Raw genomic sequence first — 19710 nt, 5'->3', positions numbered from 1 at the left:
CGAGCAAACAAATGGATGAACAGAAGGGTGCTGGGCTTTGGCTCCCCTAGACCACAGCCCCCAGATGGACAGAGCCCAATTCAACTGAGGCCTAAACACAAAGCTATTCTGTCTCAGACAAAGTACAGAAAGGCCTCTTAGCTGGAAGTTGCTTCAAACCTAATTACTGTTCATTTCAACACTAAAAGGTACAGGGCGCGGTCACGAAGGAACAGATATACTTCACGGCCACAGTGCAGACAAACTAGCTGCACGCAAAGAGAGGAAAACCGCTGGATGCCCCACCTTGACCCCATTCATACTGAGTGTCTTTTCTGTTGGTCCCAGAGCTGCCCGTGCACCGCAGACCCTACAACGGCACTTTTGTAGAAATATACCTGCCTCTGCCAGAGCCACCATACTGGCCTGCCCCTTGCTGCCAGGTGCCCTCCCTTAGCAAACAGCTGCTTCAACTTTAACCACACACCAGGACTATTCTTAGAAAAGGAGCAAATATGTGGTGAAGGGGCGATACACCATTTATGTAGTAATGAAATGTTCCTTTTTACTCAAAGAGCAATTCCACATTCAGCTACACCAGCATTGTTTATGCCATCCTGGGAAGTCCTGGAATCCAGAACCCTCGCACATAGCAAACAAGGTAGGAGAAATGAGGCCGCACGTGACACAGCAGGAAGCACACTGATGCCCAGACCCCCTGAGGCACTAAGGGGCCCCAACTCCCGAGTGTGACACAGGAGATATAAAGGCAGAGCCCCCAGGAGGACCTGTCCTGCTGTCTGGTGGGCTACTGCAGCCCAGAGGGATACGGCAGAGCTGACCCTCCAGGCAGCCCTACAGAGCCTCCAACTTATCCCCGAAAAGAACCCAGCAGGGTTATTTCCAGCAGAAGGGACTCTGACAATTAGCAAGGATACTCGGCCCTTTCATTACGAGTGCTTTCTTCAAGGAGCCCGAGGGAACCTAGTTTAACAACTCCCTGTACTAGTGCCTGAGAAGGACTCTGGTAGTAATCGCTGTGGGCAAGGGGGCCAACCACCTCTGCTGGGCACGGCTGTGCCACAGAGGCCCAACGAGAGACTCAGTCCGGGAGCCACCAACTCTTCGGTGAGTCGGAGGGGATGGGAATCAAAACATGTGGCCCAGCCAAGTACATTTCTGATTTCCAGAGGAGAGCCCCAAACATCTGTTAAGATACCAGTTCTATGTACCTAATCAGCTCCATGCTTCAAGAATCTAGTCTTGCAGATACCAAGATGGGATTTGTATATGAAATGTGCATGTCACTAAAAATCAAATACCAGGATTAGTGGTATCTGTCTACTGTGAGCTCTATGACTGTGACCTCACTGGATATCGGTCTGTTCATTTCAAAGTCTGAAGCAGTCCCTTCTGCCTCATCTACCTCACAGGATTTTCCAACAAGGTCTGACCAAAGGGCTGCACACATGCAAAGTGCTCCCAGCTTGTCCAGAATCTTCCTGGGTGTCCCTTGTGTCCAAAACCTGTCCTGCCACAACCTGCCTGTCACTGAGCAGCCATCAGGCTCTTTCATTCCTCCACCACCAGCACATACAGATAAAATACAGAAATGGATTCCAAGTGGGTGGGCTGGCATTACGACAGAAAAGCTGACTTCTATTCAAGCTTATTATCCACCCCCAAGACATAAGCTGGGCCATGCGGCTCTGTTTGGGTCCAGGATAAGAGTGACCCCTACTCAGTGGTCCAGTGGCAAATGGTGATCACATGCTAATGGCACAGGACCAGTCACATGATTCATGACTGAGCCACCCATGGGACCAGCCACTCCAGAAGTGGAACATAATGTCGCCACACTGCCAGTTTCTGGGGCCTTCCTGGGAAGGGTACTGACTTCCAGGCTGCCTGATGGGCAACACCCCACACAGTCGCCTTCAGCAGGTAGAGGTGCCTTAGTCGCCCAAGAGCTGCCCTACATTAGCTGGTTAACTAGTAGGTGCTGGGGGAGGAAAGAGCTCACTAACACATGGCTCCACATATGAAATAAGTCACTCACCCCAATTCTTCACAGAAGGCCACCAGGGCATCAAAGGCCAAGACAGCAGCTTTATCAGATGCTTTGCTCCCTCTCTTTTCCTGGAGACAAGAAACGACCACTTAGCAAAAGTCTTACATAATTGACGTACCTTGAAGCCTAAAAGATGATGAGGGAGAAAAATATCAAATGACAGTAAAAAGGTCACTTATAACATGGTGCCCCCAAACCTGACCATGCATCAGAATCACCCAGGTAATTTTTCTTTTTAAACATTTATTTATTTTTGAGAGAGACAAAGACAGAGCATGAATGGGGGAGGGGCAGAGAGAGAGGGAGACGTAGAATCCAAAGCAGGCTCCAGGCTCTGAGCTGTCGGCACAGAGCCTGACGTGGGGCTCAAACCCATGAACCGTTAGATCATGACCTGAGCCGAATGAAGCTGGATGCTTAACCGACTGAGCCACCCAGGTGCCCCTCATGTAGGGCCCACACCCAGACCTAAATTGAACTTTCTGAAACTGGAGCTTTTGGGAGTTTATTTTCAAAAACTGCTCAGGTGGTTTCACGCAAAGGGCCCAGAGACTGGCATTTGGAAACCACTGTGTAACATGATCTGAATTTTTTTTAAACATTTTATTTTTAAGTAATCTCTACACCCAAAGGGGCTCGAACTCACATCCCCAAGATCAACAGTCACATGCTCTACGTACCTAAGTCAGCCAGGTGCCCCAATACAATCCAATATAATAGTAAATTTAGTAGTAAATACACACACAAGTGTGCGTACTTAGATTTGAAGGAACACACATCTATGTGTGTATGGAAGGATGAATACTACAGTGTTAGAAGTGATCTCTGGGCACCTGGTGGCTCAGTATGTTAAACATCCGACTTCAGCTCCGGTCATGATCTCACGGTTCGTGAGTTCAAGCCCCACGTCGAGCTCTATGCTGACAGCACAGAGCCTGGAGACAGCTTCAGATTCTGTGTCTCCTACTCTCTCTGCCACTCCCCCATTCATGTGCGTGCGTGTGCACTCTCTCTCTGTCTCTCAAAAATAAACATTAAAAAAATTAAAAAGAAGTGATCTCTTGTGTTGGGATTGTGCATCATTTGCCTTTTTGTACATGTCTATTTGTCAAAGATTCCTTTCAAAAAAAATGTGAAATTTTTTAAACTACAGAAAAAAAAAACCCCAAAAGTAAAGAAAATAAAACAGATACTGATATCTGAGATCTATTGACTCTCTGCTTCTGGAAGGTGGATCATCCCCACCTCCCAAATGCGCACAAATACGTGTACTTCTTTCACTCTGCCAATCTGTTTATATCACAATTTCTTCTTAATTTTCCCTACAGTGAGGAAACTATGGCAACATTGATCAGAGCTAAACCATTTACATTTTCACATTTTCCATGATCACATATCCTTTCTTGTACAACTTTGTTCCCTAAAATTAATAGCTGTTTCATTTTTTACTTAGATTTTAGTATATTACTACTTCACCCCCAAATGTTGTGCTATAATGAAAACTGCATGTCAACAGGGTCAAAGATAGTAGGTTCCACTTTTATTTTTAGAAACTCCTCCCCTGGAGCCCTTTTGTCCCCCTGATTCAACCCGAACTGCTGTCCTCTAGGTCTGGAGCACAACTGAGACTGCCCTTCAGTGTCGTTCCAGGACATTCCTCTTGACTCGCTGGGGGTCAGATCTCTATCTTTCCCTCTCCAATTACTGCCTCTGTGGTGGGGGACATCCTTCAGTACCTTCTCCACAGGAGGGAGCTTCTTGAAATCTTGTGTCGGAAAATGTTTTTTTTCCCCCTTAATCATGAAGTCTAATTATGGTTCAGAAAAAATTGAGCAAATAACTTTTTCTGAAAACATATACTGACTGTGTGTAGACTGCAGTTATTTGGGAGAAGGGAGCTGGTAAGTTAAACCACCCTATTTTCTATTCTGAAAATCATATAAAGTCCCAATTCCCATCTGATTATAGAGATACATGTGTCCAAAATGGCTGAGAATAAATACAACAAGAAAGATAAAAGCTGCAAAGCTAAGAGCATGTAACAGGCTCCAAGAGAAAGTCTCAGAAATACCCAAAGTGGCAACAAGGAACGTTTGGCTGGAACCTGAAGTTCTTTTCAGTCATCCTTGTCTTTGGCTCCGTGTTTAACGATGGACATGAACTCAGTGGAATTGGGATGTCCCTTCTTGTCCACAGCTGCTCCTCCGTGTAGCAACTCCACTTCCACACCTATAACCCAGCCTCCCAGCATTGTCTGCAGCCCTTAGGTAATTCCAGCTGGTGCCAGTCACTTCTTCATCAAAGCAAGCAAAAGCATTTCTTCTGGATCTGTGCCATTTAACTTTTCACCGAATACAGTGAGGAACGTGGTGAAATTTATGGGCCCTGGAACCTCACTCATCATGGCATCCAGATACTCATCAGTTGGATTCTTCCCCAGGGAGGCAAGCATATCATGCAAATCTTCCTTGACAATGAAACCATCTCTGTTCTGATCAATCACGTTGAAGGCCTCTTTGAATTTCTGAGTCTGTGACTGATCAGACATGGCGAACATGTTGGATTTTGCACGCTGCGGATGCTTCTTGGTGGTCTTGGTGTTTGCCTTTCTGCTTGATATGGTGGCAGTTAAATCCCTGCACAGCCTTGAGAATCTGAGCACTTCCGTAACACCCCCCCCCCGCCATTATCAACACCCTTCTATTCCCAGAGCTTCTAAAAACAAACACTTCCAGCCTCTGCTTAGCAAACCGGAAGTTGAAAATGTCTTTAACCTGCCTTCACACTAAACTGGCTGGCTGAGTAGGAAATTCTAGGTTGGAAACAGCTTATTTTCTAGGTTGGAAGACACTGCTTCATAGTTTCTCATTTCTGGTATTATGATGGAGAAAACTGGTGCTGTTCTGGCCCCCAGTCCTCCACATATCACCTCTCTGGGAGCTTTCTGATCTTCTCTTTGACTCAAATGTCTTAATAATGAGTCTAGTGTGAGTTCTTATAACTCACTGTATAAGTTTTAAATAAATACCTTATACCCAATCACCTTACTAAATCTTTTCCTTGTCTAATTTGAATTTCAGATAAAAGGGACAAGTTAATCACACCCCCTTTGTTCATGGCAAAGTATCATTCTTGGTCCTTGCAAAGCCCCTTCCTTCCCAATCCCTACTTGCATTCACCTTCCCTCCCCATTTATTCATTTATTTATCTATTCAAAAAACATTTATCATGCATTTACCATGTTCCCAGCACTGACCTGGGCATTACAGATACACAGGAAACTAAAGGTCCCTGCGCTCATGGAATTTACATTTCAACAGAGCAGATACAGAATAAGCAAATCTACAATGCCAAATCATAAACATGATTTACCTTGTGACTTTTTTTTTTTTTTTTTGCTTTTTAATAGTAGTTTCAACATTTTACTATTATTTATAATGGGGTTTGTTTTCACAAATTTAAAAAAAAATTTATTTAAATCTAACTTACTTGACACAGAGTGTAATAATGGTTTCAGGAGTAGAATTTAGTGATTCATCACTAACATGTAACACCCAGCGCTCATCCCAAGTGCCCTCCTTAATGCCCATCTTCTATTTAGCCCATCCCCCCACCCAGCACCTCTCCAGCAACCCGGTTTTCCGTATTTAAGATTCTCATGGCCTCCCTCTCTTTTTTTATCTTATTTTTCCTTCCCTTCCCCTATGTTCATCTGTTGTATTTCTTAAATTCCACATGTGAGTGAAATCATATGGCATTTATCTTTCTCTGACTTATTTTGCTTAGCATAATACACTCTAGTTCCATCCACGTTGTTGTAAATGGCAAGATTTATTATTTTTTATTTCCGAGTAATATTCCACTGTATATAAATACCACATCTTCTGGGGCACCTGGGTGGCTCAGTCGGTTAAGCGTCCGACTTCAGCTCAGGTCATGATCTCATGGTCCATGAGTTCGAGCCCTGCGTCGGGCTCTGTCCTGTCAGTTCAGAGCCTGGGGCTTGCTTCGGATTCTGTGTCTCCTTCTCTCTCTGTCCCTCCCCCACTCAAGCTCTGTGTCTTTCTCTATCAAAAAATGAATAAACGTTAAAAAAAAATTTTTTTTAATAAAAAATAAAAAATACATCTTCTTTATCCATTCATCAGTCAGTGGACATTTGGGCCATTGTTGACTGTAAACATTGTTGCTGTAAACACTGGGGTGCATGGGAAACGTTGTTGTTTTTTTTAAAGCAAGATACGAGCTCTCCTGGGCCCTCAGCTATGTCTATGGCCCCATAGTGAGCATGTACTATAATTTCATCACTGCTTGTGGCTGGGTATTTAATTTGTTCCCCAGCTGCAGTCCTCATGACCAATGCTACCACACAGGCCCTTGAGCCCATGAGCCTGTGCATTGCCACTTTTATTTCAGGTGATCTGATCCCAGAAACAGGGTATCTGGGGTCAAGGGTACCTGTATGTTAAAGAGTAATAATACTCCTAGAGTGCTTCCCCCAAGACTGCAAACACTTCCTTTTTCTCCTGGCAAAGTGCAGGCCCTCTCCTGCACATGCCCCAAGCAACAAGTGTTAGAGCCCTTTCACAAGTGTGTCACTTTAATTTGCATTTACCTGATTATTATTGAATTTGAACATCTCTGGACGTGACGTTTGGCTGAGCTTTACTGGGAACTTGCTTTCATACACTTTGCTTCTTCCCGTTAGCTGGTGAAAGCTCTCCATTTATCCTCAACTTCAACCTCTGGTATGGGTTTTACAGTAACTAGTTTTCCAGATCTGTTTATCTGCGGGCTTTGTTTATGGTATCTTTTGCCACATACATTCTTTTTCATGGGTTGAGGATTTACAGAAGTTCAAGAACTTCAATTAAAATACTTTTTTTTAAGATAGATTTCTGAGTTTCTAATTTTCAGTACAAAACTATTTCAAGCCTAAGGTTACACACTGGAATAAAGTCTCTTGTAAAATATTGTTTATTTTTTACATGTAGGTCCTTAATCTGCCTTCTATATAAGGTGCCAAATGGAGCACTTTTATTTTACTCCAGAGGGATGTCAGCACCACCCACTAGACCTTCCCTTTGTTTTCCATTAAACTGAACTATCGGCTTCATCAAATATTAAACTCTCACATGTTTTGGGACTCATTTCTTTCATCTTTAACATTAATTTTTTTTTTTTTTTTTAGAGAGAGAGCGTGCACAAGTGGGGGAAGAGGGGCAGAGGGAGTGAGAGAGAGAATCTTAAGCAGGCTTCGCACTCAGCACGGAGCCTGATGCAGGGCTTGATCCCACAACCCTTAGATCATGACCTGAACTGAAGTCGAGTCGGATGCAGGGTACCTGGGTGGCTTAGTTGGCTGAGCATGTGGCGGCTGATTTCAGCTCAGGTATGATCGTGGGACTGAGCCCTGCATCAGGCTCCGCGCTGAGCATGGAGCTTGCTTAAGACTCTCTCTCTCCCTCTGCTCCTTTCCCCTGCTGGCTTGCTCTCTCTACAGAAAGGAAGGAAGGAAGGAAAACTGTATCAAACATAAAAGTAATTTTTTTTTTAAGTTTATTTATTTGAGAGACAGAGCATGTGAGTGGGGGAGGGGTAAAGAGAGAGGGAGAGAGAATCCCAAGCAAGCTCTGAACTGTCAGCACATGGGATTCAAACCCACAAACTGTGAGATCACGACCTGAGCTGCAATCAAGACTCAGACGCTTAACCAACTGAGCCACCCGGGCGCCCCATTCTGGGACTTATGTCTAATTCTCTTGTCTGTGCTACCGCTTTAGTCTACTACATGGATTTGGTTATAGCCGCATCCCAGCATGTTCTGACACTGGGTTAAGCTCGTCGCCTTCACCATTCTTGCTCTTAAGACTTTTCCTGGCTGTTCTTGGGCTCTGATTCTTTCATACAAATTCTAAGATTCTACTTCCCAACAGAAGTCTTTTGGGATTTCAACTGGAACTTCATTTATATTAACTGTGAGGAGAACTGACAGTTTTATACTTCTCACTCACTTTTGGTACCTGCTCAGAGCTTGTTTTCTTTCAATGAGATACCAGTTTTCTTCAAATCAGTAGTCCTCCTCCCTGGCTATACATCAAAAGCACATGAGAAGCTTTAAAAAAAAATGTCTCTTGTTAACAGCCTGTAACATTTACTTCTAGGTATTTTATAAGTTTCATTTTTGCAAACTAAATATTTTTTCATTTCCACTCCTAGATATTCATGGTAATGTGGAGAAAAGCTAGGCTTTTTAAAGTATTTCCCTTTCATTCAGCCACTTTGCCAGGTTTCCTTATGAATTCTAATAGATTTCCAGTAGAGTCTGGGGTTTTCTAGACAGACATCTGTTGATATTTCTACCTGCTGGTATCTTGTCTTTTGTTCCCCTCATCCCTGTGGGTTTATATATATTTTTGTCCTCTTACCGTCATTTGGTAGACATCAGACAGAAGTACTTGGGTCCCACAGTTCTTATGAGGAAAGTCTACATGTAGCCATTTGTAGCCTCACAAATTATGCTTTTGGTGACTTTATCCATGTTGATTAATGCAGATTTACTGTGTCATTTTCAACTGCTCTAGACTACTCCACTGTGTGACTAAGCCTATTTATCCCATACCCTAAGGAGGAAGAAAGAGTTCATTATGCGGGAGTTGTAGCAAACATCCCTGTATGGCCTTGTACACGTACATCCTTGTACACATGACAACTTGTCTACCTAGAAGTGGAATTACTGACTCACAGAGCACCAGTACCCTCTCGCTATACGTATCACCTCGTCTCTCTTCAAAGCAGCCATACCAGTTCATCTTCCTGACATCATGCATTCCCCTTTCCCCACATCCTCGCCCGCAGTGATTATACAGATGTCGCACGTTTTTGCCAGTGTGACAGGCATAAAGCGACAGCCCATCTCCTTTGCATTTCTCTGATTCCTAAGGGAGGTTGAGCGAGTCTTTATACCTTTGTTAGATATCCTGGTTTCCTCTTTTTGTGAAATTCACACGTTTTGCTCTGCAGTTGTCTGCCTTTTACAGATTTACCTGTAGGACTTCTCTGTGTATTCAGTCAATTATGTATATTGCAAATCTCTTCCCCGACAATGGATCATTTTTTTCACTTTGTTAGTGGTATCTCTCGTTACATGGAAATTTTTAGTTTGAATTGAGTCAAACAGATCACATCTTCCTTCATAGTCTCCACTTTTAAAATCTTGACATGCTCTTCCCTTTGTCAAAGGAACAAAGATATTTTCCCCCAATTTTACAGCTTTTTTTTGAATTCTTTAATCCACCCATAACTTATGTGTATGGTAGAGGAAATAAGTATCTGATCTTATCTTTTTCCAGCACCAATCATTCAACAGTTCATCCTTCTCCTGTTGATTTATAATGCTACCTCTTATACATCAAGCTCACTTATGTACTTGGATCTATTTCTAGGCTCTGTGCAAAACATGTACAACCCGTAAAACAAAACAAAACAACTGAGAACAAAAACAAAGAACTTTCAACAATATGGGAAAATGCTTGTGTAACAATGCTAATTAAAGCAGAATTGATCTTGACTATGTAAAATAACAGGCACACAAAATACTGCACATATAAATGGAAACGTCTAACCTAGCTGTTGCAAGCTATTCACCAGTATACCATTCCCCCCCCCCACCCGCTATACCTTCTAACCCCAGGAGCACCCCTGTAGCTTACACAAGCTCTACCTGGGTTCAAAAATAAGCTACATGAAACTGGAGAGTGGGGGGTTTGGATGAAAAGGGTCCAGGCTGCCCAGGACCTACCTGGAGTTTTGCGACTTCCTTTCTGATCAGAAAACTGACTTGGTCCCTGTCATTCCTGGAGTAATAGAGACGGCACCAGGAAGGCTTCCCGTCCCTGCCAGCCCGGCCGGACTCTTGGTAGTACCCAGCCATAGACTTGGCAATATTCCAGTGGGCAACAAACCTGTAGGATCCAAAGGGATGAGCGGCATGAGCTGTGGCAGAAGAGACGAGGGGAAGAGGTCTCCACAGTGACCAGGAGCAGGGAGGCTAGCAGCTTCCAAGTAAATGTGGCCAAGACCCCTGCACCCCATCAGCAGGCCTCCCGGCCGTGGAACGGCTCAGGTTAGAGGCCACAGCAGAGTTAAGGGGGGCAATTCCAGCACATGAGAAACCAAAAACACTCACAGAGGCCCAGAGGCAAAAGCACTGGGCTTAAAGCAACAAGAGTAGGCCACTAATGAGCTGCCCAACCTCGAGTAATCCTTTAACCTCTTTGAAGAGAGAAAGGGATGACATTATTAAACACCTACTATGAGCCAGTTTACCCATTTGTCTCATTGAATTTTACAGTTACTATAAGGTGAGGTAACCCTGTTTTATAGACAATGAACTTGAGATTCAGGAAAATGTATACAAGGTGAAATAGCAAGGGGACAGCAGGGGTTAAGATTTGGGCCTAGGGGTGTCTGACTTCAAAGTTGGCCCCCAACAAGCCACCGCAGCCCCAGGGTCCAAACTCAGATTCCAAAGCCTGTGTTCTCTCAAATGTAAGCGCACAGACTCATTCCTCCACTGACCAACTCAGAGTCCCTGTGAGTCTTACTGAGATCATGTATGCCCAAGTGCTCTGTACATCATACAAAGCATTATTGTTGGTGTTAATGAGAGCAGACGGCTTTAGGCTGTAGCGCAAAATGTCTCTGGAAGGTTGGGGGGGCTAGAGATAAAGACTCCCCAAGAGTTTGCCAGGGTGGTACTAGAAGGCTGGGTGGGGTGAGCCCCACCCATCTCTTCTAGACTGTCGAAAAGCAGTAACAAGGAAGGCTGGGAATAAGACACTGACTTTGATATCCCACAGGGAGCAGCTTAAGACAGTTCATTCCACCCCCTCACAGGGACCATGTGCTAGATGCACATGCTGCGTTACGGATGGGCCTGATGGCCTGTGTGCCGCCCTCTCCTGGGGGATGACAGAACCCTGCGATGCAGTCACCTGGGAGTAGGCTGCACAGCACCTGTCACCATGTGGGCTGTGCACCAGGGACTCTCTCCTGGGGCCCTAGAAGGAGCCTATGGACTTGCTCCTTGAGGCACAGCACCAGGCAACCCACCTGAGCCAGGGCCTTGACTGGGAAAGAAAGGCAAGAAGCATCACTCACCTGACATTGGCTTTATCCACTCCCATTCCAAAACTAATGGTTGCAACAATGACAGGAACCTTCTCCTCCATCCAGTCGTTCTGCACCAATGTTCTCTCAGAAGGCTTCAGCCCTGTAAATGAAGGCAAGGTGTCAGAGGGAACCCACATCTTCCTTGGGATCTACCTTGGGCTTGACCCTGCCCTGGGTGCTGCACACACACCTTCAGTCCATCACTTACCAGCTGTGTGGCACACAGCGCTCAGTAAGTGTTAAGGCAAGATTCAAACCTCAGTCCACTGGCCTTTAAAACCTGTGCTCTCTCTACGACACTAATACCTAGACTTAGAAAAACTCATCACTTGCTGCTGGGAGGGCTCAGGGTGAGAAAAGGACTTCAGGAGTCACAGTCCTCATTTTAGATCTTATTTGTGTCTAGACTCCTTTTTGTGGACGTAAGTGAATTGCTTTAGCTCTGTCTGGGTGTCTGGAAAAAGATGACGGACCATCTGATTATACAGGATCTTTAAAGAACAAGAGACCCACTGAGAGGCCTCTGAGAGGGAAGAGGAGCACATGGCCCAGGCGCCCCTTACCTGCGTGGTATGCCTTGGCATTCACACCCCTGTAACTGAGCTCTGTTGCCAGCTGCTCGCAAGCCTCTCTGGTCCTGCAGTAGACAATGCCGCAGCCAGAGAGTGACTGAATGAGAAGACATGGGAAGACAGCACTGAGAAGAAAGAACAATCTGCCCATTATATTGTGGACTGCTTTAAAAGAAGCTTTTGCTCTGGAGTGCCTGGGTGACTCAGTTGGTTAAGCATCTGACTCTTGATTTCAGCTCAGGTCATGATCTCACAGTTCGTGAGTTCGAGCCCCTCAGAGCCTGCTTCACAGAGACTGCTTGGGATTCTCTTTCTCCCCCTCCCTCTCTGTCCTTCCCCTTCTCTCTCTCTCTCAAAAGTAAATAAACTTTAAAAAAAGAAGAAGAAGGTTTCCCTCTTTCTCATGTCAGTCTCACAGGCTCCTCTGAGGCAGGCCACCAGCAGGGCTCTGCCACTTTGTAATCAAGCAGCTCAAAACCATAACCCATCTAACTCCTCTGCTTCTTGTCCTGAAGCCTTGGATAGGTCTGCAAAGGCCTCACTCAGGGTTGGCTGCTCACCTCCCACAGGAGAATGTCAGGACAAGGGGACTCCATTAAGAGGAATAATGCCAGGAAACCAAAGGAACAACTCTCAGAGTGCAAGTTTTAAGAGGCGGCAGCTAGTTCTGGCTAAAGCAGCGAGAAAAAGCAAAGGTCCTAGCAAACCAACATCCACCTCTACACTGCAAGATACCAGCTCGGGGCTCTCGAGGCATCTTGGCCCGCCCCCTCCCCCCACCCCCCCCGCCCTCAGGGCCCTCACCCCTTTAGCAGTCTTCTGTCCAAGAGCCTTAAGACAGAAGTCCTTCAGGTTTCCATAGGGATCAGAAAGCAGTTCTTTGAACTGCACATCATAGAAGAGGTTGGCCCGAAAGCAGGGAGTCTTGAAAGTGGCAACCGGTTGCTTCAGGTGCAGGGCAGCAAACACATCCTCTTGGACCTGCGGAGTGGCTGTGGCAGTCAGAGCCACACACGGGGCATGTGCCAGGCGGGAACGGAGGGTACCCAGACGCAAGTAGTCAGGACGGAAGTCATGCCCCCACTGGGAAACGCAATGAGCTTCATCCACCACCAGGTAGGAGAGCAGGTGGCGGGACAGCAGTGAGTTCAGGGTAGGCTGGAAGGAGGCTGAAGCCGCCATCTCCGGTGTGATGTACAGAAGTTTGGTCTGTGGCTTTTCTTGCTCCAGGTCCGAGAGCAGCTCCTTCTTTTCCTGTGCTGAGAGCTTTGAGTTTAGAGAACTCACTCGTACCTTCAGGGCCAGCAAGTGGTCCACCTGGTCCTGAGGGTAGAAGGGAAACAGGCCACAGAGCAGAGGACACAGTGGTAAATGTCATCTTGACTCACTGGGCATTTCCCAGCCATAAATGCCCTCCCCCCAACCTCCAAGTTCTTCTCTCTGCACACAAAAAGTTCAGAGGGTGAAGTGGGTGACAGCACAGGCTCTGGAGACAGACAGACCTGGCTCATTCCTGGCTCACTTAATCGCCACACACTCTTTGACTGGCTCTTAGCCTCTGAGACTCAGTTCTCTCTCTCTCTCCCCATCCCTCCCTCTTGTAAAACTGGTAACTATCTAATAGGATAGTTGTTAGCATTAAGTGAAATTTTACACTGCAAAGGTGAAGTGAATGCACCTAAGGCACTTAGCACAAAGCCTGAGACCTCGTGTGAAACTCACGAAGCACTGTTATTCCGTTTCTCTTCATGGTGGATGACTCTTAACCACATAGCCACACTTCCTCATTTCTGATTCTATCAGCCCATCTGCAAGCCTTAAATATAGCCAGAGGGGCAGAGCAGATGCTGACAACATCCCAATCAGTTTATATCATTTTAGCTCTCTACCCGTCTGCATCTTCTATCCTGTCAAGAGTGCCCATGTGTGTACATGACACAGTGTCTATGTGTATACAGATACATTTCCACACTCCTCTGGGTGAAAGGTAACAAAGGAGAGACTCTGGGCCATCAAAATACAGAAAACTCATTCATAACCTGCCAGAGTGATATGCACTAGTGGCGATGATGACACATTTGGACAATTCAGAAACCCGATATAGAAAGGGAAATAGGCAAATCAAAGGAAATAAAAGGCAAAAGACCAAACAAATGAGACATGACATTCCCAGCGGGAAAACAAAACAAAACCAAAACCAAAACCAAACAAACAAAAAGGCCCACCTTCCCCTAAACTTTTTGGGTTACTATCTTCATCCCCCTAAGGCTCACCTGAATCAAAGCAATGAGTGGAGAGATTACAATGGTGATGCCTTTGGCCAACACAGCAGGAAGCTGATAGCAGAGGGATTTTCCTGCCCCTGTGGGCATGCACACAAACACATCCTTGTCACCTGAAAAAGTGCAAGATAATGATATCTAAATGCTTCCTGCCTTTTATCTTTTTCCTTGTCAAGGCTGCTGAAAACTAAATGAGACTTTAGGGAAAGCGCCTAACAGAGTGGCACATGTAAAGGTAATAATGCTAATTTCCTTCCCATCCTTCTTGTGCTAAGGGCAGAGATCCAGAGAGATTTGGAAATGGACACAAACCATTTCTAGTAATGGCAATGACAACCATAAGGGTGAAAAGTCTGAGTCTGTTGGGATATGGATGATTGAATTAAACAGCCATGAAAGTTGAATACTTCTAGATGGAGTGGGTATACCTGTGGAGACATGGAAGCCACATCACTTAGAAGACTTTTGCATAGGGACGCCTGGGTGGCTCAGTCAGTTAAGCGTCCAACTTTGGCTCAGGTCACAGTTTGTGGGTTCGAGCCCCGCATCAGGCTCTGTACTGACAGCTCAGAGCCTGGAACCTGTTTCAGATTCTGTGTCTCCCTCTTTCTCTGCCCCTCCCCCACTTGCTCTCTCTCTCTCTCTCTCTCTCTCTCAAAAATAAATAAAACGTTTTTAAAAATTAAAAAAAGACTTGCTTATAAACGTTACAATGTAATTAATGTTACATTGTTACTACCCTCTTGATAACCTCCATTGTCAATATGTATCAGATTTATAATATTATTACTCCTTCCTTCCCTATTTGGGATGGAGACCACTCAATCTTCAACAAAAGGCTTAGAAGATCAAAGACTGGATTAGGCCATTCCTGCCACTCCCACTACTGCCTACACACAAACATGAACTGAAATCTATGAACTGCTTTCAAAGACAATCTGCAGCTCTAGCTATGAAATGTAAGAACCAGAACAGCTGGGTGATTCTGCCAATAAAACCGCAAGTTTTAAGTGACAAATCTACAAGATTTCCAGCAATAATTACGGACCAAGAGTGGGGAGGTAGGAAGGGTCAGAAAGAGAGTGTTGGCACCCTCCATGGTAATGCTACAGTATAGCCAGCACAAATGTAAACACAGGTAGTTTTAGCAATGTTACCTTTCACTACAGCCATGGTCGCACTCTCCTGTAATGGTGTCTTAAAAGAGTCAAACCCAAAGACCTTCTTCAATGTGCTCCGGACTCGACGTTCAGGGTCAAAAGAAGGGTGGGTGCTCATCTTAGCGACAGACAGTGGCCAAAAGTTAAGGCATATGGTTGCGATGAAAACCCCCTGTTCTGCTTTTAAAATACTGCTTTTCTCTAAGTAAAATTTGCTTTATTACTCTCAAGCAGTATATTATTTCCAAGTAACATAGCTCCAGGTGAACACCCTCAAGCAACATATTCCTGGGCAATTAACATGTCCACTTCTATGCTGAGGAAAATAAAAAACATTGAACTATGCTATGCAGCGGTATGGCACGGAGCTAGAAATCAGATCACGAGAAGAAACACAAATGTCTTTGGAATCCTTTGGAGAAGATGGAATTGTTTTTCTAAGATCCACCTTCTGCTCCTTTTATAAGTGCTGCTATCACGGCCATTCTACCCCGACCCCTTCTTCCCACCTCCTGGAGGAGAGCTCATCGCTTTTCTTCCTCTGTTAAACCCCCGTTAGCTCTTTTCTCCCTTCCCCAGCCGAACCCTCCCTCTCTTCACCCCAAGATATCAGAGCTGGCGGTGGGCCACCCCGGAGCGAAGGACTCTTGCCGGGCCGCTGCTGCCCGCTGGTCGGGAACTACTCGAAGACCCCCATATACCACCCCAAACTCTGAGAAGCCAAAAGGCTGGGGATTCAGTGTCAGCTAAAACCCACACAACCTTACATCCGTCGCGCAGTGATGATGTCACGGCAGCCTGGCGGGAGGGGCGGGGCCGGGCCCAGAAACGGCCGTTTTGATTGGTTTCTGGTCAGGAACCGGCGCGGGTTCTCCTGGGATAGGAAAAAGTCGTCTTTCCGCACGGAAGTCGGCTTCTTTGAGTCATAAGACTGAGGCGCGCCGGGAGTAAGATGGCGGGGAAGAAGAACGTTCTGTCGTCTCTGGCAGTTTACGCGGAAGATTCAGAGCCCGAGTCTGACGGCGAGGCTGGCGTCGAAACAGCGGGCAGCGCGGCTGGTGAGGCCTGAGTAGGGAGCTGGAAGGGGAGAATCAGGTGTCTGCTCGGAAAGCTGCTCACCTAGCAGGGCGGGAGGGGAAGAGATGGTCATTGTGCCCCAGGTATCGGGCCCCGGAGCCCCGAAGCGCGATCGAGACCCTGGTTGGGACAGAGTGGACGCCCTGGAGTAAGAATGGACCATCTCCTTCCGTTGATTCGGTTATTCTGCCGTAACTTAATGAAAGTCTTCTCCATGCCGGGCATCGTGTTGGGCATAGGGATGGGCGAAAGATGGAGAGGATCCAAAGCTACGGATCCACCACCTGTTCCTTCTGGGCTCGTTGTGTAATGGGGGGAGCGATGCGTAGAACGTACGTGGAGGGTGGTAAAGGTTGTGTCTTGTTAAGTTTATAACTTTGCATTAGGAATGTGCCCTAGACTCATATTGGAGCTTTTAAAAATCTGGTCTCGCTGGCGAGAGTAATTTGTAGATTTGGGGTAGAATCTGGGCATTTTGTAGCTTTTTAATACTCTTCAGTGATTCCAGTACTTTGTAGGCTGTTGAAGCCCATCAGTGATTTTGTTGCCCTACTCAGGTTGAGAATCACAATGTTAGGAAATGGGAACAGATTTCTTTGGCATCATAGAAAGGGCAGCAAGCTACCTAACATATCTGGGACTTCCTTTCCTCATCTGGAGGTTAGCTACTCTCAGTTTTGCATGCCCTCTTCCAGTCAAGAGGTTCTCTGGTGGTTTCCCAGTAATTGTAGCATTTTGTATTTTTCTTGTTGTTGTTTGTTTTGGTTTAAACATAGAAGACTTTGCTTCTCAAGTAGGTATGATTGGGAACTCCTCTCAGTGCCCCCAGTTAAAATTCCTGTTCCTAAAGGAGAACACAAAAATGACGGCAACAGAGTCTTTATCTTGTATAAGAAGACAAGTTCTGGTGCCTCGGGTACAAGGTAGAGATACACATATCAAAAGAGGTTTTCCAGGGGCGCCTGGGTGGCGCAGTCGGTTAAGCGTCCGACTTCAGCCAGGTCACGATCTCGCGGTCCGTGAGTTCGAGCCCCGCGTCAGGCTCTGGGCTGATGGCTCAGAGCCTGGAGCCTGTTTCCGATTCTGTGTCTCCCTCTCTCTCTGCCCCTCCCCCCGTTCATGCTCTGTCTCTCTCTGTCCCAAAAAAATAAATAAACGTTGAAAAAAAAATTTAAAAAAAAAAAAAAAAAAGAGGTTTTCCAGGGGCGCCTGGGTGGCTCAGTCGGTTAAGCACCCGACTTCGACTCAGGTCATGATCTCATGGTACGTGGGTTCGAGCCCCGCGTCGGGCTCTGTGCTGACAGCTCAGAGCCTGGAGCCTGCTTTGGATTCTGTGTCTCCCTCTCTCTGCCCCTCCCCTGCTCATGCTCTCTCTGTCTCAAAAATAAATAAAAACATTAAAAAAAATTTTTTTTAATTAAAAAAAAAAAGGTTTTCCAGGCCCCTGAGTGGCTCAGTCGATTAAGCATCTACTCTTGATTTCAGCTCAGGTCATGATATCAGGGTCATAAGCTCGAGCCCTGTGTAAGCTTAAGATTCTCCTTCTGCCCCTCCCTTGCTGTCTCTCACCCTAAAGAAAAAATAAATTTAAAAAAATTAAGACAAAGAGGTTTTTAAACAATGTGCAGTAATAGTTCAGAGAAGAGAAGCCTTCAGTTGTCATACGAGGTGGATTAGAAGCATGAGAGAAAGGGGGTGCCTGGGTGGCTCAGTCGGTTAAGGATCCAACTCTTGGTTTCAGCTCAGGTCACGATCTCACGGTTCATGAGCTTGAACCCTGCATCAGGCTCTGCGCTGACAGCACAAAGCCTGCCTGGGGTTCTCTCCCTCTGCCCCTCCTCCACCCTGACTCTCAAAATAAATAAACTTAAAAAAAGAAAAGCATGAGAGAAAGGATTTAGTAGTTGGTTTTCTTCCATGTTCTTTTAATGACTTTATCTATTGTGCTCTTTCTGAAGGCAGTTTCTGGGCCTATTCACGGGAGATTTAGGCTCCCCTTTGATCTTCAGAGATAGTTCTGGCCATTCAAACCACTGAAAGGTTGTCTTTCATTTTTGTATGCATTTATTCATTTTTCTTTTTCCCTCTTTCAGAGGAAAAAGGTGGATTAGTATCTGAGGCCTATGGAGAGGATGACTTTTCTCGCCTTGGAGGTGATGAAGATGGTTATGAAGAAGAGGAGGATGAGAATAGCAAACAGTCGGTAAGTCAGTCTCTTCCCAAATCCAGAGTTGTTCAAAGCACCATTTCATTTGTCAGAAACTTTCTGAACTGTACCGACAGTGTTCCGTTCCATGGCCAACGTCATTTCCCCCTCTTCCCCTCCTCCCCCCCTTTTTTTTGTTTGGTATCAGTTGAAAACTGAAAACGAAATTTGTTTTCATCTGGACCATTTTGTATTAACTTTTGAATTGAAATTGGGGGGAAAAGACAGTGGACTATTCTGTTTAACCCAGATATCAAAGAATGTTTCGTGTTCATTTTCTTTGCTAAGATAATTTATTCCATTTGTGACAACACATTCCTCCTAACCGATTTATTATTTATATCTGCAAAAACCTCTGCGTTATTTTTAATCTTGGTTTAAATCTTTCAGCTTATTAAAAAGATTAGGAAGGAAAACTGTTTAGCTTTTTATTTTTGGTTTGATCCTTCTGAACTTCTTTCTTGACATCTTACTTGGCACTTTTTATCAGAGTGCCTTTGGTTCTTGAGCACAAATCTTGCCTGACATTTAATATGTGCTGGCAACAAAGAAAGCTGTCTTAATTAACCGGAAAGCCTGTTGATACACTATCACCTGAACCTCATGAGCCAGAATTTAAAAGGAGAGAGAAAACAAGGGTTCAAGCGGGGGCTTAGCACAAAGATATACTAAGTGAAATCTGGATATAGAGTCTGGCTCTTTAGCAACACCGTTAATTGAAACAGTGTACTTTATTATTTGTTTGAAAGCTTTCTTATGCATTGATATGTAATTGTTAGCGTTAAAATGCTTTCTAATGAAACAAAAATGCGTTTTGTATTTGATGCTCTTTTGGAAGATATTTTCGTGCCCTTAGCCCCACGATTAATGCTGATAATTCAGAATTGACTAAAATTGTTTAGAAAAGCTTTGCAAATTGTTTTCTTTTCCTGACTTTCTCACATGCACACATACTGGCTTAACACCATAACTGTTTTCTTCAATAATTTTGCATGATGTGTTTCTGAAGTGTTGTTCCACATTGGCTTTGCTTAGAATTTTCATCATGTTTACACTTTATTTCATATTCTAGTAAAGTCCTCTCATCAAATTCCAATACAGACGTTCTAAAATGTGATTGTCTTTGGCTGAGCTACTTCTCTGATTATTTGGTGTGACTGATTTCATTTTAAGGAAATCATGGAGATTG

General features: G+C 45.1%; 2 protein-coding genes across 4 annotated transcripts in view; one reads left to right on the top strand and one right to left on the bottom strand.

Moving 5' to 3' along the window:
* The window catches only part of RECQL5 (RecQ like helicase 5), a 35573-nt gene extending 19573 nt beyond the window's left edge, over positions 1-16000 (bottom strand). The window contains exons 1-8 of the mRNA XM_047081390.1: positions 15849-16000; positions 15236-15370; positions 14070-14191; positions 12601-13119; positions 11788-11893; positions 11213-11324; positions 9852-10014; positions 2039-2118 (exon numbers count right to left, since the gene is read on the bottom strand). Of these exons, the coding sequence (XP_046937346.1) occupies positions 2039-2118; positions 9852-10014; positions 11213-11324; positions 11788-11893; positions 12601-13119; positions 14070-14191; positions 15236-15356 (1223 nt within the window). The 5' untranslated portion in view covers positions 15357-15370; positions 15849-16000. The remainder of the gene's footprint in view (positions 1-2038; positions 2119-9851; positions 10015-11212; positions 11325-11787; positions 11894-12600; positions 13120-14069; positions 14192-15235; positions 15371-15848) is intronic.
* Positions 16001-16159: 159 nt separating this feature from the next.
* SAP30BP (SAP30 binding protein) overlaps positions 16160-19710 on the top strand; it is a 36930-nt gene continuing 33379 nt past the window's right edge. For all 3 annotated transcript variants that reach the window (XM_047081388.1, XM_047081387.1, XM_047081389.1), the window contains exons 1-2: positions 16160-16296; positions 18409-18518. In XM_047081388.1, coding sequence (XP_046937344.1) covers positions 16191-16296; positions 18409-18518 — 216 coding nt within the window. In that variant the 5' untranslated portion in view covers positions 16160-16190. The remainder of the gene's footprint in view (positions 16297-18408; positions 18519-19710) is intronic.

This window comes from Lynx rufus, unplaced genomic scaffold (genome assembly GCF_022079265.1).
Source record: "Lynx rufus isolate CCGP_SWC_20201006 ecotype Redwood Valley unplaced genomic scaffold, mLynRuf1.p SCAF_18, whole genome shotgun sequence".
NCBI classification, from domain to species: Eukaryota; Metazoa; Chordata; class Mammalia; order Carnivora; family Felidae; genus Lynx; species Lynx rufus.
This window is presented reverse-complemented; position numbering and strand designations above follow the sequence as displayed.